This window comes from Coregonus lavaretus (assembly GCF_964263955.1).
Source record: "Coregonus lavaretus genome assembly, chromosome: 12".
Classification (NCBI taxonomy): Eukaryota; Metazoa; Chordata; class Actinopteri; order Salmoniformes; family Salmonidae; genus Coregonus; species Coregonus lavaretus.
Window position 1 is genome coordinate 40,037,437 of NC_139999.1, and position 26,171 is coordinate 40,063,607.

The following is a 26,171-nucleotide window of genomic DNA, read 5'->3' on the forward strand; positions in this document are numbered from 1 at the left end:
CACTCCCTGGTAAAGGTTTATCAAACAAACTTTTATCCAATCTTTTGGCACTGTTATATGGCAAGATGTTTGTGTGTGTGTGAGAGAAGGAGTGAGTAAGTGCGTTGTTTTCCATTCCCTCCACCTCCTTTCTGCTCTCCAGACAAGCCTGTGAGCACTGCAGATGGAGGTGAGACTGGACTGTTAGTTCACAGAGGGCAGAGCAAGGGACACAGAGAGGGAGTGACTGAGATATTACCTGAAGGATCACAAAGACAAGAGAAAGGTCATAGCTGTTGATGCTCTATCAGTTGGCCAAATACTGCCCCATGGACAAAAGAGCAGCTCCTCTGGAAATACAACAGACATTGAATCAATACTACTACTAATACCACTCCCCGCAGGTAAGGACTATACTACTCTTTTGAAATGAATGGTAATGATAACACGTTGTTTCTATCCTGCTTATGTCTTTGTTTGTTGTTGTGAGATGTCATTGGCAACAAGTCATAAAGGAAGCTTTCTCCTAATATGGTAATGCATGTTAACATATTATTCTAAAGCTGCTACCAAGTTAAAACATCTCTATACTGTAAATTGATACCTGACTGTCACTGGTAAAACTGTTGGCAATAATCGTAAATATTTTATAAGGATGTGTTCGCCTTTCCATGTAGCTCCATATATAACAGGAAGGGAGAGTAAGGAAGTAGAATGTAAAGTTAATGATTTATCTGCTGGACATGAAATGACGCTTGTCACCTTCCCTCTGGGCTGTTAACAAAGACCTCACTCACCTGTTGGTTGCACTCAAGGACCCAGCCAGATCAATAAGGAAATTGAGATTCTGGATTTCTGTAACACTTTCCTTTGTTTCCATTTCCCCTGATGTCTCCTTTACATGGTCAACATAACACATCATGTCTATCCAAACAGGTTAAGACAGACTATAGCAAGGACAGACAGAATACACAAGACAATGGAAATGTGTAATGTAGTATAACGTAAATGTTTAAAATACGACCAAACAGACAGTAATGTTTAAGGGTTGGTTGGCATAGTTGCACCAATGAAAAGAATCCATTGAAAACATGTTCAGTAAAATATAAGAGAAGCAAGACATGAAGAAAGTGAACAAACAGTCTAATCTATAATGTGTATTTCTATGCACTTTATAATATTTGAAGAGCGAGAGATGTTTTCTTTGGTATTGTACTGGCCTCAAGGAATCAATGTGCCAAAACCGTTTGTCAAATTGACACAGGCTAATCAGACCTAAGACTATCCCTTCTTTATCTTCAGGGTGTGCAAACAAAACATAGCACCAACCTAAATGTTTTCAAACAGTCACCTTGGGCATCTTTTTCTGTAGGTGCATAACAGTAAACCAGAGGGAGAGTAAACCATGGAGGCCACCAAGGTCTGGCACACACAGGCCCCGGACCCAGTGCCCGAGGAGGACGAGGAGGAGACGGACCCTTCCTCCGGCGGGGACAAGCCAGAGTGCTCCATCTGTTTCAACACCTATGACAATGTCTTCAAGACGCCCAAGCTGCTGGACTGCACCCACACCTTCTGCCTGGAGTGTGTCACCCGGGTCATGGCTGTGTCTGTGGAACAGGATGGGGGCCAGATCCCCTGCCCCCTCTGCAGGCACCCCACCTCCATCCCCGCCAGCGGTCCCCCTGCCCTCCTCACAAGCCTGGAGGTTCTGGGCAGGCTCCCCACCCACCTGCAGCAGGAGGAGAGGGTGTGGCTGGAGGGGAAGAAGCTGTGTTACTCCAGCCTTGGCAGCCTTGACCCCCTCCACCCCGACGGCTCCTCCACCTGTATCTGTATCGACATTGGGAGAATCCAGGAGGAGGCTGTGCCCAGACAGACTGAGGCTGAACAAGGGAGATATGTCTGGGGCAGACAATGCCTCTGTAGCTTATTCTCAGACTGGAAGCGGCTGGTGCTGTTCGTGGTGCTGCTGGTCATGCTGGTGTGTGTCATCACGTGGCCGCTGCAGTGTGTCTTTAGTACGGGATCGGTTCGCTGTTTGAAAAGCAAGGCTCCAGCCACTGTGGGGCAGACCTCCACTCCCTCTACATCTTCCACCATCACTCAGCTGCCACAGTGAGAGAAGTAGGGGAGACCTCATGTGCAGCAAAGGCCTGGGGCACCTTATTATCGCAGGTGACTCTGACTGGCACAGCAGGACTGTGAAGGATGAGACTGAAAGACAAGCTAGCTATCCTGGCTACTAAAGGACTTCAAATGGGCCATAGAGATCCTATTACATTACTAAATGGGCTACAGTGAGCTCCAAAAGTATTGGGACAGTGACACATTTTTTGTTGTTTTGGCTCTGTACTCCAGCATTTTGGATTTGAAATGACACAATGACTGAGGTTAAAGTGCAGTCTGTCAGCTTTAATTTGAGGGTATTTTCATCCATATCGGGTAAACAGTTAGAAATTACAGCACTTTTTGTACATAGTCCCCCCATTTTAGGGGACCAAAAGTATTGGGACAAATTCACTTATATGTGTATTAAAGTAGTAAAAAGTTAAGTATTTGGTCCCATATTCATAGCATGCAATGACTACATCAAGCTTGTGACTCTACAAATTGGTTGGATGCATTTGCAGTTTGTTTTGGTTTTGTTTCAGATTATTTTGTGCCCAATAGAAATTAATGGTAAATAATGCGTTGTGTCATTTTGGAGTCACTTTTATTATAAATAAGAATATCATGTTTCTAAACACTTCTACATTCATGTGGATGCTACCATGATTAATGATAATCCTGAATTAATCCTGAATAATAATGAGTGAGAAAGTTACAGACGCACAAATATCATACCCCATCCACATTAACTTTTTACCATTCATTTCTATGGGGCACAAAATAATCTGAAACAAAACCAAAACAAACTGCAAATGCATCCAACCAATTTGTAGAGTCACAAACTTGATGGGGGACTATGTACAAAAAGTGCTGTAATTTCTAAACGGTTCACCCGATATGGAAGAAAATACCCTCAAATTAAAGCTGACAGTCTGCACTTCATAGTCATTGTATCATTTCAAATCCAAAGTGCTGGAGTACAGAGCCAAAACAACAAAAAATGTGTCACTGTCCCAATACTTTTGGAGCTCAATGTATGTCATAAACCTTCAAGTTCCAGAATGGTTGGTAAATGGCAGCCATATTGGTCAGGGAGAAATCCAAACAAGTCTAATTGGAATGAATGCCAGTAATCACGATTTTACTTAAATTAAAGTAAGGCATGTGATATCAGAAATTGTGTAATATAATTTTTGTCAACCTAAAATATTGTCATATAATTATAAATACAGTTTATACGGTTTTTATACATATTTTCTGTATAAATGTTGGCATATTGGCAGTTAATTTAAAACATTTATGAAATCATTCCTCTAAAACTGGCTGGCTAGCTAGCTAACATACATTTTTTCAAATTCAAATTAATAGGTTCTTTGAGGATACATTGTTTTATATGATAGATTGTTTTATATGATGTGAGATATTTTTAGATTAAATCATGTACCAAATTATAAAAGTTTAGTTTTTAGCAAATCATACAGTTTTTTGTAGGATACCTAGGTCTCTATTCCGAGATAGAAATGTAAAGGTCATTTCCAATTGAGCCGACATATGCAGTATTTACCGTGAATGCAGTCTCCGCTAAAGCGGGAACATTGCCTTTAAATTTAAATCACGCTGTAAGGCTGAACTTCCGCGATGCATTTTGAATAGAGCCCCTAGTGTTTGGTTTGTGGGTTCTTTGGAAAAGACAATGGCATCTTGGTATTTTCATGTCCTTGAGTGGTCATCATTACGAGCACGCCTAATCCGCATGCACGTGTTTCTCTTGTCTCGCAGTCACACTTACACATGTTATTACTTTCAATCAGCTGACTTACAGCTCTATTATTGTACTGTACCTCCTTATGTAAAGACCTGTACACCTCTATTTCTTCTCTCTTGTCTGTGCATACATACATAAACTTGTTGTGTCTGTCTGTGCACACATGTTCATCAATTTAAGCAACTTTATTGAGAGCACTATGTTATCAACTGGTCTATTTGTGCAGTGTATCACCTCATGCTACCAAAAATCTATGTAATTCGTTCATGAAGACACTAACTCTCAATACAGATGTAACATATTAACTTGTCTACACACTCACTGATCCTCTCTTTATCACTGCCTCTGTTTAGATATAATATCCTCACCATTGTTGTTGTGTAAGGTAATAGGTAATTATACAATTGAGCCTATCCTACCTCTTCCACTTCAGAGGGCTTCTATTTAAGGCACTGAAATGTTACAGGTCTATTTATAATGTGGTGAATGGCTAGGCCCCACTCTGACTCTGCCACACCACAGGCAAGGACAGGGGGACGCAGGAGGACACACACACAGCATGTCACTGCTGCAGGAAAAGCTGAACCTGGAGACTTTATACTCATCCCACAGGTATGAGGCCGTTCTTACTGAACAGACACTAAACATATCAGCATGGAACACCTACACCACACATACTGTAGCCTACAATACAGTTCCCATCCTTCTACTGAATGCTAGAGGTGTGGGACTACTTATGGATCCGTGTTGTGCTTATGACAAAAGCTAACACTAGCCTACAAGGCCTCACAGTGCACTTTGCAGTGCATTTTAGCACATTTATGACTTAGTTTCATTGCAAAAAGCTGTCTCTCAAAACATAACACAGCATAAGATGAATGGTATCTGAACTTGTTTACTTTGAAGAGTTGGACAGGTTAAAGCTCTTTACGTTAAGTGGATTTTAATGCATATGAATCTTAGATATTTGTGTATGTGAAAACAAAAGATACATTAACATTTATTTATTTATTTTGGACAACTTTAGGATTTATATGGGTATGGACTGTATGTCAAAGCTTATGCAGAGTGATGAGGTGAGTTACAGTATGCTGAACATAGATTGCACATACTAATAGAATTTTAACCTTGAGATGTTTATAGTATGCATAGTATGTTGTGATATTGTAGGTGGAAGGTTACAGTAGTGTGGTTGCCTAACTCTGATCACATGACCAGTTTTCCAGGAGTAGTGCCATGGAGTATTTTGGGGGTCTGTTATGGAACTGCAACTGCCATGTTCCTGTGACGCATATTACCCCATAACATTTTTACATTAACTGATCTACCGTTTGTGGATTTCAACAACGTACTGCTTGAACTAGAGTCAGCTTTCATGTTGAACGAGAGGAGAGCAGTGAGGTCATCACAACAACACCCCAAGACAAATCAAACACTAGTTCTAAGTCTGAAATGGCATGAAGACACCGTTTACAAACATCATTTTCGAAATATTGTGCAGTTTCGGCATTGTGCTTGATGTATGGAACAACTTCATAAAAAACAAACAAAAATAAATACAACTTTTTGCAGACACCGCAGAAAAAAACTATTTCAAAAGTAATATTTTATATAACGTTTCCTTAAAGTATTCAGATATATCTTCAGATAGAATATCTGTAATTATAATTAGTAAAAGATGCATAAACAACATGTGCCTTAGGTTACTTTAAATTTGTTTTACACACTTCTCCCCCCAAGTAAGAATACAGTGCATTCGGAAAGTATTCAGACCCCTTGACTTTTTCCACATTTTGTTACGTTACAGCCTTATTCTAAAATTGATTAAATTGTTGTTTTTTCTCCCACATCAATCTACACAAAATACCCAATAATGACACAGCAAAAACAGGTTTTTAGACATTTTTGCAAATAAAAACCAGAAATATCACATTTACATAAGTATATAGACCCTTTACTCAGTACTTTGTTGAAGCACCTTTGGCAGCAATTACAGCCTCAAGTCTTCTTGGGTATGACGCTACAAGCTTAGCACACCTGTATTTGGGGAGTTTCTCCCATTCTTCTCTGCAGATCCTCTCAAGCTCTGTCAGGTTGGATGGGGAACATCGCTGCACAGATATTTTCAGATCTCTCCAGAGATGTTCAATCGGGTTCAAGTCCGGGCTCTGGCTGGGCCACTCAAGGACATTCAGAGACTTTTCCCGAAGCCACTCCTGCGTTGTCTTGGCTGTGTGCTTAGGGTCGTTGTCCTGTTGGAAGGTGAACCTTCGCCCCAATCTGAGGTCCTGAGCAGGTTTTCATCAAGAATCTCTCTGTACTTTGCTCCTTACATCTTTCCCTCGATCCTGACTGGTCTCCCAGTCCCTGCCGCTGAAGAACATCCCCACAGCATGATGCTGCCACCACCATGCTTCACTGTAGGGATGGTGCCAGGTTTCCTCCAGACGTGACGCTTGGCATTCAGGCCAAAGAGTTCAATCTTGGTTTCATCAGACCAGAGAATCTTGTTTCTCATGGTCTGAGCGTCTTTAGGTGCCTTTTAGCAAACTCCAAGCAGGCTGTCATGTGCCTTTTACTTAAGAATGATGGAGGCCACTGTGTTCTTGGGGACCTTCAATGCTGCGGAAATGTTTTGGTACCCTTCTCTAGATCTGTGCCTCGAAACAATCCTGTCTTGGAGCTACTGACAATTCCTTCGACCTCATGGCTTGGTTTTTGCTCTGACATGCACTGTCAACTGTGGGACCATATATAGACAGGTGTGTGCCTTTCCAAATCATGTCCAATCAATTGAATTTACCACAGTTGGACTCCAATGAAGTTGTAGAAACATCTCAGGATGCACGTGAGCTCAATTTCAAGTCTCATAGCAAAGGGTCTGAATACTTATGTAAATAAGGTATTTCTGTTTTACATTTCTAAAAACCTGTTTCCACTTTGCAATTATGGGGTATTGTGTGTAGATTGATGAGGATTATTATTATTGTTATCCATTTTAGAATAAGGCTGTAATGTAACAAAATGTGGAAAATGTCAAGGGGTCTGAATACTTTCCGAATGCACTGTATGTAAAGCATTCTATAACCTTTTAACGTTGACATTTTAACTGACGTTCTTAAATGTTGTGTTGTTTAAAGATGCAGGAGCCTGTGAAGGTTGCCATGGATGACATAGACCATAGTGTGCACATAGCGGAGCGTGACTGGGACAGCTTCTATAAGGAGAGTGAGGAATGCTCCCTACCACCGCCTGAGCTCGCAGGTTCAGACGACTTGGGCCTCAGTGATGAGGAACCAGAGGATTCTGGATGTCCAGTGTGTCCGGCCCTAGACAATGTCCAAGATGACCCCCGGCAGCAGAATGCAGCTCCAAACACTGCCATCCCATCTCAGCCCAGTGTTGAGGAAGAGGCTACCCTCAGAGAGGATTTCATCTGTACAGACCTGCCTGTAAAGGTTTGTGAGAGTGGCTCTGAAGAAACACAACTAAATGATCCATTGAGATTAACTGAGGAAGAGGGTGGTGCTCTCTTGGACAGGGTCTTTGACAACTCCCCCCATGCACAGAAAGAATCAGATTCTGGCTACTATGGAGAAAACAGAGAATCTGGCTACTTTGAAGAAAACAGCCTCACCACAGAGTTGGTAGAAGAAACCCCAGGAGAGACTGCTGAGCAGATCACAGAGGAGACCTCGAGGAACCAGGACGTACCAAATGATCTGGGCTCAGTTCCAGAATCTTCTAGCAACACATGCATAGCTAACAGTGACCTCTCTGGAGCTTGTGATGTCTCAGATATCAAAGGATTCGACGGAGAGCTGCCAAGCGAAGGTGGCACTGGTACATTACATTACATCTTAACACCCCAACCCCCACAGCCTGTGCCACTGCCACCCCAAGACCTGTACCTAGGACAAAATATCAGCCAGGAGCAGCTGTTGTGCCACACAGAAACAGCTATATTATGCGAGAGAGACGCCAGAGTGGCGCCAAGGGAAGAAAAAGAGCGCTGGTTTGTGACCGTGAACGGAAGTCCAGCGCCACACAGAGTGCATGCTGCCACTGCGATAAAAAAAACAAAAAAAAAAACTTGTAGGAATTCAGTCCCCCGGGGCCACCACACCTCAGAGGGGCCAGACCCTCCCCCTGAGAGTGAGTCAGAGATAGATATAGACGGAATGGAGGAATCTAACGGACAGGAGACCATGAATGAGATTATTACACAGTCATGCAATAAGTCAAAACCACTGCCAAACACTCACACGTTGCCAAATAATTATCATAGAGAAGTCTATATAGAGTTTCCCAAAATAAATGTAAGCTATTCAGAGTTACCCCCTCTCTTTTCAGAGTTAAGCTCTTCATCATCATTCAGTGAAGAAGTGAATGTTTCTACAGAGTTGCCCCTTCAGAGGGATGACTCTACTGAGACGCTCAACCCAGAGTCATCTATTGAAGAAAACAAACAGGAAAATTACAGCTCAGCCATTGGCTTAAAAAGGTCAGTAGACCATCCATTATCCAAACTACAAGACCTATTATTTGCGCAGACAGACGAAGATGCACCACAACTTCACCGCTCTGAGTCTGTGGACTCGAATGAGGAAGTGGAATTCTTTTACACCACCAGCACCAGCTATGATTCTGAAGAGGAGTATGTCTCAGCCACAGAAATGGAGGATACTAACACACCTTCCAGTAAGATAGATTCCACTCTCTCTGCGTCTCTGCCCCTACAAATCGACACTGCTAATTCACAGCCACTAATTGAGGAAGACTGTCTAAATTGCCCCGTGCTGCCACAACGTGAAGGTTATGAAAACACAGCTGACCAGGCTTACATCGACTCTGTCAGAACATGTCCGTCCACTGGTCGCAGTAACAGTAACCCCATAATGTCTGACGAAAGCTCAGCGCCGGCTGATTCAAACAACAGCCCTAACTCCCACATGACTAATGAGGCACCAGCACACAGAGTTGGTGAGCCACTTACAGACTGGGAACATTTACCACAGACAAACACTTCAGAAGATCAACCTACACCTCCTCTTCCTCTTCCCGAAGTAACAGTGACACCAACAGAAACCCCTGAAACATCTTATAATGCATCAGACCCCACTCGCCCAGTGTATGCCATCTCTGCTTTCTGGGATGAAATGGAAAAATGGACAATTAAAGACATCTTGCACCTCAGGGTATCTAGAAGCCCATCTCCCCTGAAGGATAGCCTCCATCCTCAGGAATCTGACCGTGCACATGTTGATGTCACAGTCACAGACATGCAGAGCAGTTACCTGACTGATATTGCAGAAGACTACTCACAGGACAGCTCTCTAGTGGACACTTCAGATACTGCAGACTCTGACTATTTCACACACAACGATGACTCCCCCAAGCCAGACCGCTCGAGTTGCGAGTTCTCTACCTTCTCCGATTTTGACGAAGAGTACATGCAATTTTTTGGAACCAGCTCAAACCCCAGCCCTGAGCCTGGGAACTTCAAACGAAGAAGACCAGAGTCTCCCTGCTCAGGAGCCATCTCACAAGAGGAAGAAACAGACTCCAGTACTGGCCTGGCCACTCCTGTTGACTGTGAGGAGCTTGCAGCGCTATCCTCCTCCTCTGAAGACAGCATCCCCAATGAAGACAGCATCTCCAACACCAGCCTCCTCCCAGAAGCTACATGCCTGAAAGGGATCAAGAAGAGCAGAAGCATGTGCAACATTGTGCAAGCTCTGGAGGTAGCTAAAGTAGAGATGCAGCTGAAAGACATGCACAATGCCCAAGCTCTGGATGTCGAGAAGCAACTGAAAGACATGTGCAATGTACAAGCAGCTCTGGAGATCCACATGCAGCTGAAAGATGTGCACAATGTACAAGCTCTGGAGGTCGAGATGGAGCTAAAAGACATGTGCATTGTACAAGCTCTGGAGGTACCGGAGGTAGAGATGCAACTACAGGAGATGCACAATGTACAAGATCTTGAGGTTGAGCTACAGCTAAAGGACGTGCCCATTGTACAAGCTCTGGATATAGAAACGAGGCCAAAACACATGCAAAATGTACAAGCTCTGGAGGTAGCAAAAGTAGAAATGCAGCTGGAGATGGTCGTAAAAAAAGCTCTGGAAATAAAAGACATGCACAATGTCCAAGCTCTGGAGGTCGAGATGGAGCTAAAGGACATGATCGAGGAAGCCGAAAATAGATTATTTCTCAACAGCTGTCAGGACTTGGACTTGGCAGAGAATCCTGTTCTTGCTGTGATTGATAGGATCAGCCGAACGCCCTCCCCAATTCTACCCAACACAGACATACTGGACGAACTCTACAGAATCACCTTTCCAGAACTATATGAGTACCTGTTCACAGAGGATGTCCTCTCTGTCTACAAGTCCCTAATGTCTATGTCAGTGCCTGAGAGCTGTTATGACTACTCTCTCTCTAAGTACAGAGCTGGAGTGTTATTCCCTCCCCTGGTCCAGCAGTCCCTGCATGGTGAAGGAGAACCAGTCCCCATCTTCTCCTGCTCCCGCTCGGCTGCACGAGACCTCACGTTCCCCAAACTGGAAGATTTTCTCTTTCCACAACAAGACACATATCTCGAATCCGAGGAGGAGGACGACTGCTCCCCTATCCGAGTGGTGACTCGCTCCGACATCCAGGCCAAAGAGGCTGTGTCCCTCTCCTCCTCCTCTTCTGCAGCCCCAGATGGTTACCCACCAAAAACCCACTTCTACAGCCAGAGAGGCTGGACAGGGAACTGGAAGAGCCTGCTCTCCCTGAGGAGGATCCGCTTCCCAGGAAAAGGCAGCACTAGCTGGTGCTGGAGGTCTGGTGCCTGGATGTCTCCAGCTGTGAGTCAGGCTCAGAGGGCTCTGCCCCCTCCCATTACACCGAGCAGCCAAGCTGATACAATTGTCAACAAAGCAACCAGGATCTCCCCTCCTCCTCCTGAGGTCATCCAACTTGGACATCAGATCTTCAGACAGCTTTCAGAGAAGCAGAGACGATTCAAAAGCCTACAGACATCCGTCTCAGTATCAAGTAAGTATTATCCAGTGATGTGAGATGGTTGATCCTTTACCTGTACACACACAAATGTGTACATTCACATTCTTATACTTAAACACATACAGGTAACTGCCAAAATAATGGAAACGCTTGAGTAAATGAGGGATACAAAGTATATTGAAAGCAGGTGCTGCCACACAGGTGTAGTTATGAGATAATTAAGCAATTAAAATCCCATCATGCTTAGGGTCATGTATAAAAATCCTGGACAGACCATTATTTTGGCTACCATGGCTATGCACCCATAGGACAACAATGCCCCCATTTATAGGGCACGAGTGGTCACTGAATGGTTTGATGAGCATGAAAACGATGTAAATCATATGCCATGGCCTTCTCAGTCACCAGATTTCAACCAAATTGAACACTTATGGGAGATTCTGGAGCAGTGCCCGAGACCGCGTTTTCTACCACCATCAACAAAACAACACATTTCTTGTGGAGAAATTGTGTCACATCCTTCCAATAGAGTTCCAGACACTTGTAGGATCTATGCCATCTATGCTGTTCTGGTTCGTGGTGGCCCAACGTCCTATTAAGACACTTTATGTTGGTGTTTCCTTTATTTTGGCAGTTACATGTACATTATACATAAAGGTATGTATTTTATGTATAAAGGTAATGTATTTTCATTGACCCATCCCAGTTACATATGTTTTCCCTCCTGTAGAGAAAGATGGCATCCTCTTCTCACTGAAGCAGTCTGACATGTGTCTGGTCTGTATTGCCTTTGCCTCCTGGGTACTGAGGTCAGCTGATCCAATGGCTGCAGACACATGGAAAGCAGGTAATTCCATAGAACCGCTTACTATTGCTAAAATAACACTGTCATCAATTATCATTGGTTTTTATATCAATGTTTTATTGTATTTATTCTATACATTTCTTACGTATTAAAACGGAACATAAATAAGTCAATGACCCATGTCTAATTGTAGCCAGGATGCCAGTCTGTTTCTGCACTTGCCAACTCCTTGTGGAATTGCCATACCAAACATTGGCGTGACAATGAGTTACCAAGATAGCACAAACAGAGCTGGGACCGGACTGGTATAATTGCAAGACAGATTTCAAATTATGTAAATAACTCTCTCTGAACAATTGTTCAGCTCTGCTGGCAAATGTGAGTGCCATATCTGCCATCCAGTACCTTCGGCGCTATGTGGTGAAGAGAAGGGAAGCTGAAGACCTGAATGATTCAACTGAAGACGAGGCATGATATGTAGCTTTTGCTTCTAGAGAACCCTTTCCAAACATTTTCACTTGGGGCCATAGGAGTGTCATCAGAGTTTCATACAATGTAGAAACACTAACAACCATTTATATCTCAATCACAGTAGTAATTGCCATAGCATTACATACTGTTTACTGGCAGTACAGTAGTAGTAAAGTTAATAAGCATTCTAATCCACATGGGGCAGTTTTCTGGATATAGATTATGTCTAGTCCAGGACTAAATCTCCATCAAAAGTGCTTTTTAGTCTGGTACTAGGCTTAATCTGTGTCTGGGACACCGGCCACAAATGTTTTACTCAACAGGAAGCTTGAGCTGGTAAATTAAATTAGGTTTTGACAGTGAGACATTTTCTAAATTAGTATGTTCAATATGAAAACATTTCTCAGATAGCATTAAAAAACCCTAAATAGCAGGGATAAAAAAAATCTGGGTGAACGGAGGTTGATGTGGACCATAGAGACTAATAGAGACTGTACAGTATGTCAATGTAACATTACAGTAACATGGTAAGCATGACTATGTGGTGCCTTCATGTAATAAAACAGAGTACTTGGGTGTTGTAAAAAGCATTTGTTGTGATTAAGTCAGTCAGCATTGTCAGTTCTTACATTTTATCAAGAGAATTTGAAAGCTAACCAGAGTGCCTATTTTTGATAATAATAATAATAATAATAATATGCCATTTAGCAGACGCTTTTATCCAAAGCGACTTACAGTCATGCGTGCATACATTTTTGTGTATGGGTGGTCCCGGGGATCGAACCCACTACCTTGGCGTTACAAGCGCCGTGCTCTACCAGCTGCAAAGAAAAATTAATGCAATTTGTATGTAGAAAGTCTATGTGGAGAAAATTGATTTGTCAGAGTTAAGTGTAATTCAAAGATGTCAGTCAGCCTGGTAGGTTTATGTTAATGCTTGGAGAGAAGCTACAGCCTTCGGTATGTCTTTGCTTTGTCATGCATCCAAATGGGAAACATTTGCAAAATATTCTGTGCTTGCAAAAGGGAAATGTGCAACATTTCATGTGAATGTACATGGTCAACATACATATAGTGTATTGTACATGTCATGACCTACATGACAGAATGTCCTTCCAAAGCGTTAAGTTGAGTGAAGAGAAAGAATTGGAGGAAGAGTTTTAAGTATGTCTAAATGAAAGAATTGATACAATTTGATAACATGTGGTTGGTTGCTGTGTAATAAATTATCTAGATTATGGTCAGTCCAAACAAATAATTCAGCTGTTGCAAATTACCATCTAAGATATCAATTACATTTCCACCAAGGGCTCTGTCGTGTACACAACATATTCATATTGTGCACCTATTCTAGTAACTGAATGTACTTCAGAATGATTCTGCATGATTAGAAAATGCAATATTAACATGGTCTATGCAAGGCTCCGATTAGTTTTATCAGCAGTGGAAAGAAAGGCCAAATGGTATCTGCAATATTTGAGAAATGTGAAATTAATATCAAAAGCAACACTAGCACTTTCCACCTTAGAAAAGTTTAATGAACCACTATAATATATGGTGCTATGTGTATAAGTTGATGGAATAACTTCAAGAAGCTATTTGTCATTGTTTAGCAATTAAATGTACCACCATGCATCTCTTCCTCTCTGTCTCCAATTTGTATATATAAATGCACAAGTCTGGATGTAGGGTCTACATTCCCCTACACTCAGTTAGTGTGTTGGGATTTGAAATGGCCACAGAGTACAGTGATCTTACTGAAACAGCACAGCTTCAATGAGGAAGGGTGAGGATTGCCCCCTATTGGCCAAATGCTGTTACCAGAAAAACAATTCCCATCCTAAGCAACCATACATACAGAATATATACTTTGAACAAATGTTATCATGTTATTGCAGAATTATTTATTCAAATAAATATGCAATGCGTACATTTTGTTTTTCCATATGATTATTATTTCACATAAATATTAAAACAGGATTTGTCCATGGTAGGGATGCCAAGGTTTAAATGCTTTTTCTGTTTCGTCTAACCAACACAATATTACTATCCGGATCCACTGTTCTAAACACCGTTTTCTGTCAGGGGCGACAATAGTGATACTCCAATTTATAATGTTCTGTGTTAACTCACTTTACTTTATAACGCTATATATACTGTGTATATATATCTAAATAATTTAACTTTATTGTGCCAGCTTGCAAGTCAAGAATTCACACCTCATATTAATAATAATCATAGTTATTAATATAGAATATTGAACATATATTATTTACAATCTCAAAAATGTACTGTATGTGTCAGAGCTTAGGTTAAATTGTGAAAACTTATCTTGAAATATATAAAACTTTAGGGTTTAGACAAATATTTAGCAGATATAGAATAAAATTAATCTACTATGCTTTTTAGTTGTCTAAACACAAATGAACAACGCTACTCTAAGTTCTGATGAAAATCGAAGGGAAACAGTCATGCAAGGTTATTACAGTCAATCATCCAAACATCTAATATTAAATGTAATTCTGTACAAGGAGATCATTCAAATTGTTTAGAAATTAAAATTATAGTTCACCCCACAAATCAAAGTTTGTCAGATGTTTTCATAACTCCAAAGGTGAGCCATATTCCGCACCTGCTATATATTGCATTAGGAGAACTCTAGAAACTACAAAATCCATATTAAGTGGAAAAATGTATAACATCTAGACAACAAATGGCATGGAATAGAGACTATGCTAATCTTCTATTTTATAACAGACCATTATTGAAATATGAAAAAGTCTCACAAACTTTGATGATTTGGGGGTAAACTATCCTTTTAAGTGCTGAGAAAGAAACAAGCATACAGATCCAAAGATTGTTCATTCTCAATTACATTTAGACTTATAGAAAAGGATACACTAAGATTAGTTGTCGCATAATGTATCTATGTATTTTCATGGTGACTCACACCGTCAGGTGTCTCACGATGGCTTGTCACCTTCTTTCTTCAGACGGCTGTGGTGGAAAACAACAATAATAAAATATTAATGTCAGTGCAATAGCTCATCAATAAACCAAAATCCTACTTTTGTCTAGTGATTTAAGTTCTCAATAAATGCTGATACATAAATAAAAGCATTGGCTCTTTAAAGTATTCACTGTGTTCAGGTAAACAAAATAAAATATTAACTCCTCAATAATCAAGATCCAACTTTGTCTAGTGATTGGATTTCTCAATAAATGCATAAATGAAAGCACTGTGATTAAGGTAAACTGTTGTTGTTGGTTGTTTTTCGAGGTGGTAATCACCTCACCTGTAGTAATCCTCCTGCCCGGGCAGATGCCCCCCATGTTGTAAGTGGTGGTGTCCGTGCAGCCACTGCTGCTCCATGGCCAGCCTCTGCAGCTCTGCTGACTGGGCGTGCATGGCCTGGAGCTGGTGGGCTGCAGACATCTGGGGGATGGGGCCCTGGAGCTCACGGGGGTACCCTGCTCCTGCAACAGCAGCATAAGCTGTTTGGATGTTGATCAAGGGGCACAAAACCTCAGAGTGAGTATCAGTCAACACACAATCACACAGAAATATAGTCTAAATTGAATTGAATGTGTGTGTTCCCATATAAACAGTCAAGGTTTAGGTTGAGGTTCCTCACCAAACAGTGGGTGTCGCAGCATGTCATGGTCGTGGGGCAGGTCGTTGAGCAGAGGGTTGGGGATGGGGCCTCCAGGGAAGGGGAAGCGGGCCAGCCGGGGCCCTGGAGCCAGGGGATCCAGAGGGTGGGGGCCATTACCTGGGTGACAGTAACACACATCATCTAATGAAGCAGGAGAACAAACTGTATATAAATTAACACATATCACACACATCAGTTAACATGGGGCAGGGGGATGAGCAATACACGCATCCCAACTGACAGCTACACTGGTAGGTAGACACAGTAACAGTGAGGAGAGGCATCCTCTCTCAACAATACATAAGAATATCAAACATGAAATAAGAATGAATATATTATTTTATTAAGATAGCTAGCTAGTAGCAGTGCCTGGTCCTTAAGCTGCCCTCACCATAGATGTTGAAAAACTATTACCACTTCATTCTGTGCTTTAAAAAAAAGTTTTTAAAAATGGTTGTCTTAGATGACAGAACAAAATCAAGAATCGATTTGTGAATACACAGTACACATACGTACATACATATCCTGAAGATGAAACAAAAGCAAGATAGAAAAAAACATAGAAGTGTCCTTACCCTCACCTTGGTTGAGTGGGTCCTGCTGGTGCAGGTGTAGGTGTGAGTGGATGTGGGAGTGCTGGTGGTGATGCGGCGTCACATTCAGCATCTGCAGCCTGGCGGCCGGGTCGTTAGCCACAGACGCCATCCTCTCTGCATGGAGCCTCTCAGCAGTCAGCCGCTCAGCGTAGCTCAGCTCCGGACGCATCTGGGGCCCGGCCAGGGCCAGCGCCTGCCTCTCCCTCTCCAGGTGGTTCTGCATGGCCGGATGGAAGTGGCCAAAGGGGTGGTGGGGTGGCCCAGCGATGTGGGGCAGGGCCAGGGCTCCATGTCGGGCAAAGTGCTCCATGGGGTTGGCTGATGGATGCATGTTCTCCATCTCCGGGGGTTTGACCTCGAAGCCGGGCTTCATCCTCTCACGGAGCTCCCTCTCTCTGAGGTTGCGGAGCTCCCTCTCTCGCATGCTGGGGTCAGCGGCGTACAGGCCGGGCATGTGGTAGGCCAGCAGGGGGTCCCCGGGGGACAGGGACACGAAGAAGGGGTGGTTGCGGTTGGTGGGGGACATGACGTGGGGTCGGGCGTACTCACTAAGGGTGCGCAGGGCCGGGGTGTCGGGTCCGATGTAAGGGGGGACAGCCGCCACGCTGGTGGGGGGCTGCTCGAAGGAGGAACGCATGTGGACCTGGCCAGTCATCTGGACATCACTCATACGGCTGTCATGGGACGAGCAGGACGCTCTCTGGAAGAGGAAGAGGGACATTTAGGTTGTTCAAATTTGCGAGAAAACAATGTATAGAGCCCTTCAGGCATCATTAACTGTTAACGTTGTTGTACTATATAATAATATAATTGATAACATTGCTGAAATACAAGATGGTAAGACATGTCAGTTCAGAAAGGAAACGATAGGCTCTGCTCCTTCAGGTAGCTCAGTGCCAGAGCAGTGAGCACAATATGCTCTATCAAATCCCCTGGAAGAAGAAACACAGAAATCAGAACACAGCAAGCATAGCAAGTAATAGCAGAAAGAGACACCAGCGATCTGGCATGTGTAAAACCGGTCGACTTAAATAGACTGCATGTAAATAGAGTGTGATTCCAATTGGTGCAATATCCGCTAATGGCACCACACTCGGGTTTCCCTTCTGAACACTTTCTTTATGTCAAAGAAAAAAAGGAATAGTAGGAATAGCACAACATATTACTCACAGCATTTTTGTCTTCCTGCCTCTCTCGTTCCCTCTCCCGCTCTCTCTCCCTGTCCTTCTCCCTCTCTCTCTCTCGGGCGTTGTGCTCAGCCTCTCTCTTGGATCTCTCCACAGCCTCCTCTCTCTTCTTGGCCAGCTTGGATGAGGACAGAGGGGTGAAGAACAGGTCTGTTCTGGAGCACGAGTTGTAGCCACGGTCCAGGTATTTGATAAACCTGAAATGAATAACAATGGACATGTATCAAAACAGCATATTTAGCAATCACACAACAATATGTTTGAGAATGTAGGTAACTCAGAAGAACAACATCTGTTATCCTTCGAGAAACAACACCACAAGGTGGTCAACAATATGGCCACAATTAACTCTGTAAAGGAGACCTATTCTATAGGACCGTCATGAGTGATGTCATGCAGTAAGTACCGTGCTGATTGGCTGGCATGGCTGGCGATGTTGACAACCAAAGGTTCTGGTGAGGGACTTCTGGGTGGAGGGGGCGGGCTCTCAGGCTCCTCACACTCATCCAATGGCTCTTCTTTAATCTGGACATTTGACCCTCCCATGCCAATGGGGTTTCCAGACGAGGGGCGCAGGGGCAGGGAGGAGAAGGAGGACTGGAGACCAGGGACTGGACCCATGGTAGAGGGAGAGGAGGCAGAGGGGACAGGGTGCAAGGCCAAGGGGCCAGAGGAGGAGGGCAGGGAGGAGTGGGAGTGACTGCCTCTGCCAGGGAGGTTCTGCAGTTGAGTGAGCACAGGAGGCTGGGGTGGGAGTCCCTGCTGCACAGGCAAGGACTGGGGCATGAGCTGGAGGGGGGGTGGAGGGGCACCAGGAGGGTGCTGGTTGGGCAGGGAGTTGAGGGGCTTCAGTGCTGGCGGTGGGGGCAGGTTGGACGGCATCTGGAGGAAAGGGGGAGCAGAGGAGAGGTGCGGTGGCTGCTGCTTGTGCGATGGTGGGATGGGGGTGGTTGGGGGTGGTTTGATTTGGGGCCCAGATGTGAGCGGGAGGGCCTGGGAGAAGGGAGGTTCCCTGGGTATGTGAGGAGGGGGTCGCTGGGGGCGGGGACCCTGGGTGGGAGCACCATGGAGGGGCAGGGGCTGGGTGGGAGGAAGAGAGCCAGTTGGAGGAAGAGGACCCTGAAACACAGGAGATGGAGGATGAAAGGCCTGTCCCAGTGGTGGAGGGAGGGGTGATGGGCCAGAGATAGGGTGAGAGGAGGGGGGTGGGGGTTGGCTGTGTGGTGGGCCTGACTCATAGCCAGCTGACTGACCAGCCTGGGCAGAGGCTACTGAAGGCTGGGGGGGCTCTGGGGAGGGGGGTGCCTGGGCCTGTACCTGGCCAGGATCTGCAGAGGGAGAGGTGCCCTGGGGGGGCAGGAATGTGGTCGAGACTGCAGCCTGTGGTGGAGGAACAGTCTGTGAGGTCTGTGTTTCAGCCAGGGCAGCAGCAGCAGGGGCACTGACGGTCTCTGCTGCCGCCTGGTGGCCAACCTGGTGCTGCTGGGCAGAGGAGTCTGAGTCACTCTCGTTGCCCTCATTGCCCTGGCGAGGGCTGGGGATGCTGGGGGAGGAGGAGCGGTTGTCCTGGTCGATGTCTTTGGTGTCGCTGCTGCCATCGTCCTGGGCACTGCGGCTGTCTGAGCAGCACTCCTCCTCCACCTCACCCCCCTCTGCCTCAGCCTCTCCATCGCCCTCCGACCGGCACTCCACCTGTTCACCCAGAGAGGAATGACACACGATTAGAATTGTCGGTGAGGGGTGTTCTCATAATGTTAATGTTACACGAAAAGAGGCACTGGATAGATCTAGGCACACTCAACAATGTAGCTCAGTGAAGGAAGATAAGACATTAAATGAAGAACAATGAGGCAACAAAAGCGTTTCTGAGAGCTGGTTTTGTACATTTTGCTTCGCTCTGATCTTGAACCTTTTAGCTGTCATTGCCTCACTACTGTCTTCGTCTCCGTCTCACCTGCTGTGTCTTGGTCCTTTTAGTTGGAGTTCTCTCAGGCTCCTCTGGGTCTTGGGCTGCACTCTCCCTGGAACGTTTAGTACTCTTTGGTAGGGGCGCCTCTTCCTTGATCTTCTGTTGGATGGAAGGAATATCATTCACTTATTCAATTCAGTTCTACAATGTACGTACAACACAGTCAAAAGTATTTGGATGAAGAGGAAGCCCTGGTCTGAATGGCAGATATACAACTAGATGTTGGTTATGATATGAAGCGTACTTCCAATTCACAAATGCGCCATTACAGTGCATACAAATCTATATCCCTGACTTAAAATAATATGTACCTTGCCAGGCTTCTTTGAGGAGTCTGTCTTGTCTGAGCAGGAGCTTCTGGATGTGTTGGAGGTGGAGCTAGCTCCACTGGGGGCGGGAGAGGGATGGCTACTGGACTGCTGGTCTTCACTGGTAGGAGAGCCGGTCCGCCTCTTGTGGCCACTTCTTAGTGAAGACAACTGGAGAGAGATACAACTTGGAGTAAGTATTGAAAGAGAGAATGATTATAACAACAATAGATAGTACCATCAATATCTTTCCCTGACTGACTGAGAAAAAGGAGTGAGGGTGGCAGGGAGGTATACACTATATGGGGCTAAGATGGGAGGTTCTCAGCCTTACCGGTGCTCTGCTGCGTCGCGTCCTCATGCCGTGCTTCCCGTTGCCCTCCTCTTCCTCTTTGACAGGTTTGAACATGAAGGGAGGGTCAGCAGGCTTGGGGCCGGGCGGCAGGCGGCCATGTTTGTTGAAGAAGGTCCGACAAGTGGTACACAAGAGGATGTTATCCCTGCCTCCGTGCTGCCAGTCCTTAGAGGCTGAAATTAAGTCATTTTCCTGTGTTTTATACATATTTCCACACTATGAGGTTGGAATAATACTGTCAAATTATGGAAATGATGATAATGCCGTTTTAGTGTAAGAGCTGTTTGAAAAGACCGCCTGAAATTTCAGCCTGTTTTGGTAGGATGGAGTTATCACCAGGCAGTAAATTAGTTAATAGACCAATAAGAAAGAGAGTTCCAAACCTCTCTGCCAGTAACAGCTAGTTTTCCCCTCCCCACTCGGACCACTCCCAGACAGTCCTTGCAAGATTCTTGCTTGAGAAATTGCTCTCTGCTAAAAAGCTATTTTTGTTTCTTTTTGACCATTTTAATAGAAAACAATCACAGTAAAGTACTTAACTGTTATTCAGAAATGATTTGATATTGAGATAAAAACAGCTGCATTGGACCTTTAAAGCATTACATTTAATTTAATCAACGGTATTGATCCTGAAAGGAGAAATTGGATTTGACAGCTACATAGTACACAGATATACAGTGCATCAGAACCCATTGACGAGCACTGGTGGCTGGTGGAGCAAGTACGATACATTACATCAATGCAAGCCAATAGAATCAATGGGGGAATAACATAGTTGTATTCTCTGAAGAGAAATGGGAGAGAGTTCAGCTGTACTCACTGGTAGTGGCACAGTGTCCACAGGTGCCCTGCTCGCTGTCTTCACTGTCCAGATCGTCGTCACTGGCCGAACTCACATCCACTGCAGGTGAGAGAAGCGATCAGATTAAAGACTATACCCACTCCTATTCAAATTAAATTAAATGTTCTATGCCACATGCGCCGAATACAACAGGTGTAGACCTTACAGTGAAATGCTTACTTATAAGCCCTTAACCAACAATGCAGTTTTAAGAAAAATAAGTGAAGTAAAAAATAGATAAGTAAAAAATAAAAAATAATTAAAGAGCAGCAGTAGTTCAATCAATCAAATGTATTTATAAAGCCCTTTTTACATCAGCAGATGTCACAAAGTGCTATACAGATATTTTTGTGTTATCTACAGTTACTGGAAGATAGAACACTAAGGGCCTGTTTCTACACACAGATTAAGCCTCATTCTGGATTAAAAAGCATGCACAATTAGTCCAGTACTAGTCTTAATCTGTGTCCGGGAAAGCCAGCTCAATCTTAGGGGAATTGAAAATCCCCGGCACTCACTGGATTGGGACCGGGAGGGGGTATTCACAGTGGCAAGGGCGGCGCGAGTCTTGGCCTTGCGTGAGGATGGCTGTCTACGGTGCTGACGGTAGGGCCGGGTGCCTGCAGCCTCGGGCGTCTTCTTCCAGTGGTAGTAGAATGTGATCAACTCACCCTGCCAACAACACAACACGTGTGATTTTGAGGAGGGGCACAGAATGCAGAATCCAATGAAGATACAGGGAACCACTGACTGCATTGCAAACAGTTAGGTCTGTTGATTGTGTGTATAGTTATGTCCATTTATATCTGTCCGTTATGTCTAGACAGACATGAGAGGCAGTATGATAATAAAATATATAACACCAGGTATTTTCATTTACCGTTTTCTTGTTGGGCAGCAGCTCTTTGCGAATCCTGAAGAAATGTTTGCCATACTGTCTCAAACCTTTGATAAACCGCTTCTGTTGATTTTAAAAAGATTGTCGGGGAAGCAAAACAAAGTCAACATAGTTCCCAAACATATGACTTGTGCAATATACCATGCAGTGTAAATGTGTTTCAAATTGTTCCACTGTTGTCTATGTTACACAATGGCCATAATTCATACTGAACATGCATAGCCTTGTTGCTTGGAGTAACCACCGAGCAGCCCTAATAGCACATAGGGCTATATTCGGCCTTGAAATTTGAACACTTAACTCAATTATCTGCGCAAGTCTTCCGTTGACATCAAAGAATGATTTATGCAAAAGTCAGAGTTACAACGCTCATCTCAACTCTAAATCGGGCCGTAGTGCCTAAAGTTAAACATTGTCTTTGGACCTGAAGTAAGCATGGTACAAGCTGCCTTACCACATCATCTTCTGACCAACATTTCTCAATGAGTTTGGGCACAGGTTTCTTCACTAGGCGCTGGAGAGCTTTAGCTGCGTCGTAACGGCTGGCGTGTAACTGTAGAGGGAGACAGAGGAACACAGAGATACTGAGAAGGGTTCAAGATCTTATTCGTAACAATATATTGTTCAAATTTTCTCTACCATTTTTTTTCTTAAAAACAACAAATACATTTAAAAAGAAAAACGAGAAAAATTTAATTAAACAGGTGAAAATGAATATATTCCCATTTAAATGCAGCAAACGTATCCTGCTGACCATGTTTAAAGCGTTGAGTGTTGTATCATCACGAGAGGCCGCCAAACAACCGTCCTCTGTAGATCCTCCATCACACATCCCTGCAAACGCTGCCATACTCCTTCAATCAGGAAGAGGCAGGGAAGATAAATACATTAGGAGGGCTGTGCAGTCAGTCAGGATGACAAGCATGACAAACATTGTACACTACAGACTCCTACAGAAGCGTTTTTAAATGACATTATCTTTAACAATAATGACCTGACAGGCTAGCTAGAAGAACTTTGATAGGACAAGTCTTTAGACTAAATGACAACTAAAAACCAGCAGCAGTCACACTTTCTTGATATGCTCATCAAGCTGAAACAATTATGTTCTTTTCCGCACACAACTTAATGACCATAATAATGCACATCACTCTCACCACCAGTGTTATGCAACGCTGACAGACACCAAGGTTTTGAATGCATCCCATCCGTCTTTAAATCTGGCAGGAATCGTATGCGCCATTCATCACACAAGAGATACAGTATGAGTGTAGCCTGGTCCCAGTTCCGTTTGTGCTGTATAGCCAACAACAACCACAGGAGTTGGGTATACAGCACAAACAGATCTGGAACCAGGCTAATTTGAGTGCTGCTGAGTTGACACTAACCTAGCAGCTCTGAGGTACATGAGGAGGTCACAATCGTTGACCCCTGGCATCCACACCAACTCTTCATTCTCTGTCTGGGTCTGCACACCAAACACAGGGCGTGGTTGCAGCTCAGGGAGCTTAGCCTGCATACACACGAATAATACAGACAGGTAACATGTTAGTCTCACTGTCACAGACAGTTTATTACAATGATATGACTTTTGCGCCATGTAATTCACAAATATAGGCAAATTTATGACAGGTTATGACAGTGAGATAGTTTATGATGACACACTGTATGAATCAAGTATCTCAGAGATTTTGCTAGAGACTGTCGAAGACAAACCGGTACTGCTATCTGGTAAGGTCTCATATGGGCAATACAGAGTAGACAGAGTGACATCTTGCTTAAAGGGGGTTGTTGGACTATTACCTGATGACTTGATCCCACTCTGATCTCCCCCTGCGTGCTGTTCAGGCTCCTGGAAATAGGGATAATTCAGTTATAACATAAATTACATATATCATTACATTGTTATATTATTATTATTACGTTTTTGTACATTTAATTACATTAACTAGCCTCTATTTTATCATATTTGCAACTGATAATATGAACAGAAAGGAACCAAGATAAATAAATAAAAATGTTGGACAATGCAATGCAAAGCAAGAAACACAAGTAAAAAAATGTTTCTTTGCATCAAGTCAACTTTCATTATCAATTGTATTATTAACTCTAACTACATATTACCTCAATTACCTCGACTAACCTGTGTCCCCGCACATTGACTCTGTACCGGTACCCCCTGTATATAGCCTCGCTACTGTTATTTTACTGCTGCTCTTTAAGTATTTGTTACTTTTTTTAAATTTTACTTATCCATTTTTTACTTAACACTTATTTTTCTTAAAACGGCATTGTTGGTTAAGGGCTTGTAAGTAAGCATTTCACTGTAAGGTCTACACCTGTTGTATTCGGCGCAAGTGATAAATACAATTGTATTTTATTTTATTATTAATCAAGTAAACAGTGTAAGGCCAGTAGTTAGCCCAGCGGCTAAGGAGTTGGAGCAATAGCTGAAAGGTTGCCGGTTTGAATCCCGGGCAGGGTACTGGAAATAAAGGGCGGATTTGATCTGGCAACCGGAGGGCAGCTGGGTTCACAGTTTAACAACAATCCCCTTTGGTTGGGTCCTTAAACAGGGCCCTTAAACCCACAACATGCTCTTCATCCAGGGGTGCTGCACTGCAGCTTGAACCGGTGCTCCTCTCAACTGTGTGTGATGTGTGCCATCAAATTGCTGTTTGCTGTAACATATGGATAATAAAGTTGTATTGGATTTTAAATGTTTATAACTATATAATTAATGTTAATTCATGTTCTGTTCTTAAACAGAACGAGAACAAGGTCTACTGCTAGATACATCCCTTTTTATGACATACTAATTTTATTTTACCTTTATTTAACCAGGTAAACCAGTTGAGGACAAGTTCTCATTTACAACTGCGACCTGGCCAAGATAAAGCAAAGCAGTGCGATAAAAACAACAACAGAGTTACATATGGGGTAACCAAAACATATACAGTGTGTGCGAATGTAGTAAGTTATGGAGGTAAGGCAATAAATAAATAGGCCATAGTGCAAAAATAGTTACAATTTCGTAATTAACACCGGAATGATAGATGTGCAAAAGATGATGTGCAAATAGAGATACTGGGGTGCAAATTAGCAAAATGCTAATGCATGTGTTGTTGTGCATATGCAACAGGGATTATGCATATTTAACACAAATCAAATAGGCTATATGAGTAGTGACAATATTTTAATCCCTAATCTAAACATCAGAATATTACTGGGTTAATATTGCATTTCAATTGGGCAGTGCTTTCCTTTAATCCCGCCCATCCATCAGTAAGAGCCAATCTGAGTGCGGCTATTACGTTCCCGCCTCCAAACATTACATAAACGAGACTAGTCTCGAGGGCCTTGCAAAGCATATCAATCACACATCGACTTCTTTTTACAAAATGTCAACAAGCATGTTGCTTTTGAGCGTATAATAACGCATATTTTAGATTTGAAATAAGCAACCTCACGTCGTCAACGCGTCTATTTACGTGGCACGACAAGTCTCGCAAAATGGAGTATTGATATAACCTAGCTACATACTCTTGTCCAATGATGTGTAGCTAGCTAGCTATCTTTACAAGGAGCCGAAAATCGACAGAAACCACACACAGCAAATCTGTCACAGCTGATTTGACACATACCGGTATGACAGTAAAGTCCACAATGCACTAACGTTAGCTAATGGAATTAAATATTTTATCCGTACGGTAGCTAGCTAGCTTGTTAGCTTTACATGGATTAGGCTAACAACTCCATCGCGACAATTGACATTCCAAGTATGTCATAAAAATGGCAATGTAAACACTACAATTCAAGATGTTCGCGTCCAAAACAATATACATTTAACGAGGCAACTCGAATACCTTCTCGGACTGAACAAGTCGTCCATGTCGGAGGCTTGTGTCGTTTTTATGTTGACACTGCCAGCGTAGTGGTCGATACAAACTATGCTATTCCTCTATTTCATAGCTACTACTCAAAATGGAGGATACGAGGAGTCGATTTTTTTTCCTACCACTAAGCTGTGCAATGACCTCAGCCCCCACGCTCAGCCTTCAAAGTTCCCTTCTCTGTAGACATAACTGAGCATGTGCCGCGGTCGCTAATAGGATCACCCACTTGATGTCCACAGAGCCGTGCCCCTTTTAAGCATCGACGCAAAAATACAGAAGATCATCAAACGCATCAGATATAATTCAGAATTCCAGGAAG

The 26,171-nt window shown here is 43.4% G+C and overlaps 2 protein-coding genes across 10 annotated transcripts; one reads left to right on the forward strand and one right to left on the reverse strand.

Moving 5' to 3' along the window:
- Positions 1–321: 321 nt before the first annotated feature.
- LOC311138652 (RING finger protein 223-like) lies at positions 322–2,318 on the forward strand. Its single transcript, XM_084173431.1, has 2 exons — positions 322–383; positions 1,352–2,318. Exon 2 carries the CDS (start codon positions 1,385–1,387, stop codon positions 2,099–2,101), a length of 717 nt encoding a protein of 238 aa, XP_084029557.1. The 5' UTR covers positions 322–383; positions 1,352–1,384; the 3' UTR covers positions 2,102–2,318.
- Positions 2,319–14,027: 11,709 nt separating this feature from the next.
- Positions 14,028–25,961, reverse strand: rereb (arginine-glutamic acid dipeptide (RE) repeats b). Of its 9 annotated transcripts, none has more exons than XM_084173404.1 (17): positions 25,823–25,961; positions 23,760–23,808; positions 23,345–23,469; positions 22,711–22,810; positions 22,411–22,509; positions 21,939–22,019; positions 21,577–21,730; positions 21,038–21,118; positions 20,197–20,390; positions 19,866–20,033; positions 19,540–19,653; positions 17,992–19,277; positions 17,569–17,782; positions 16,384–17,098; positions 15,782–15,919; positions 15,443–15,623; positions 14,028–15,143 (listed from the first exon to the last, which is right to left on the reverse strand). In XM_084173404.1, exons 1-17 carry the CDS (start codon positions 25,846–25,848, stop codon positions 15,110–15,112), a joined length of 3,759 nt encoding a protein of 1,252 aa, XP_084029530.1. In that variant the 5' UTR covers positions 25,849–25,961; the 3' UTR covers positions 14,028–15,109. The 9 variants fall into 9 exon arrangements, with proteins under 9 accessions (XP_084029530.1, XP_084029527.1, XP_084029526.1 ...); XM_084173401.1 differs by having other exon boundaries at positions 15,443–15,641; XM_084173400.1 differs by having other exon boundaries at positions 15,782–15,943.
- Positions 25,962–26,171: the final 210 nt, after the last annotated feature.

What these genes read in the sequence shown, in the direction of transcription:
- LOC311138652 (XM_084173431.1), top strand. Translation starts at nt 1,385, where the DNA reads ATGGAGGCCACCAAGGTCTGGCACACACAGGCCCCGGACCCAGTGCCC.
- rereb (XM_084173396.1), bottom strand. Translation starts at nt 25,848, where the DNA reads ATGGACGACTTGTTCAGTCCGAGAAG. An exon ending in GGCAGGAAGACAAAAATGCT is followed by an intron (nt 17,099 to 17,568) that starts GTGAGTAATATG and finishes TTCCTCTTCCAG; the next exon opens with AGAGCGTCCTGCTCGTCCCA. An exon ending in GGGCAGGAGGATTACTACAG is followed by an intron (nt 15,144 to 15,442) that starts GTGAGGTGATTA and finishes TTTCCACCACAG; the next exon opens with CCGTCTGAAGAAAGAAGGTG.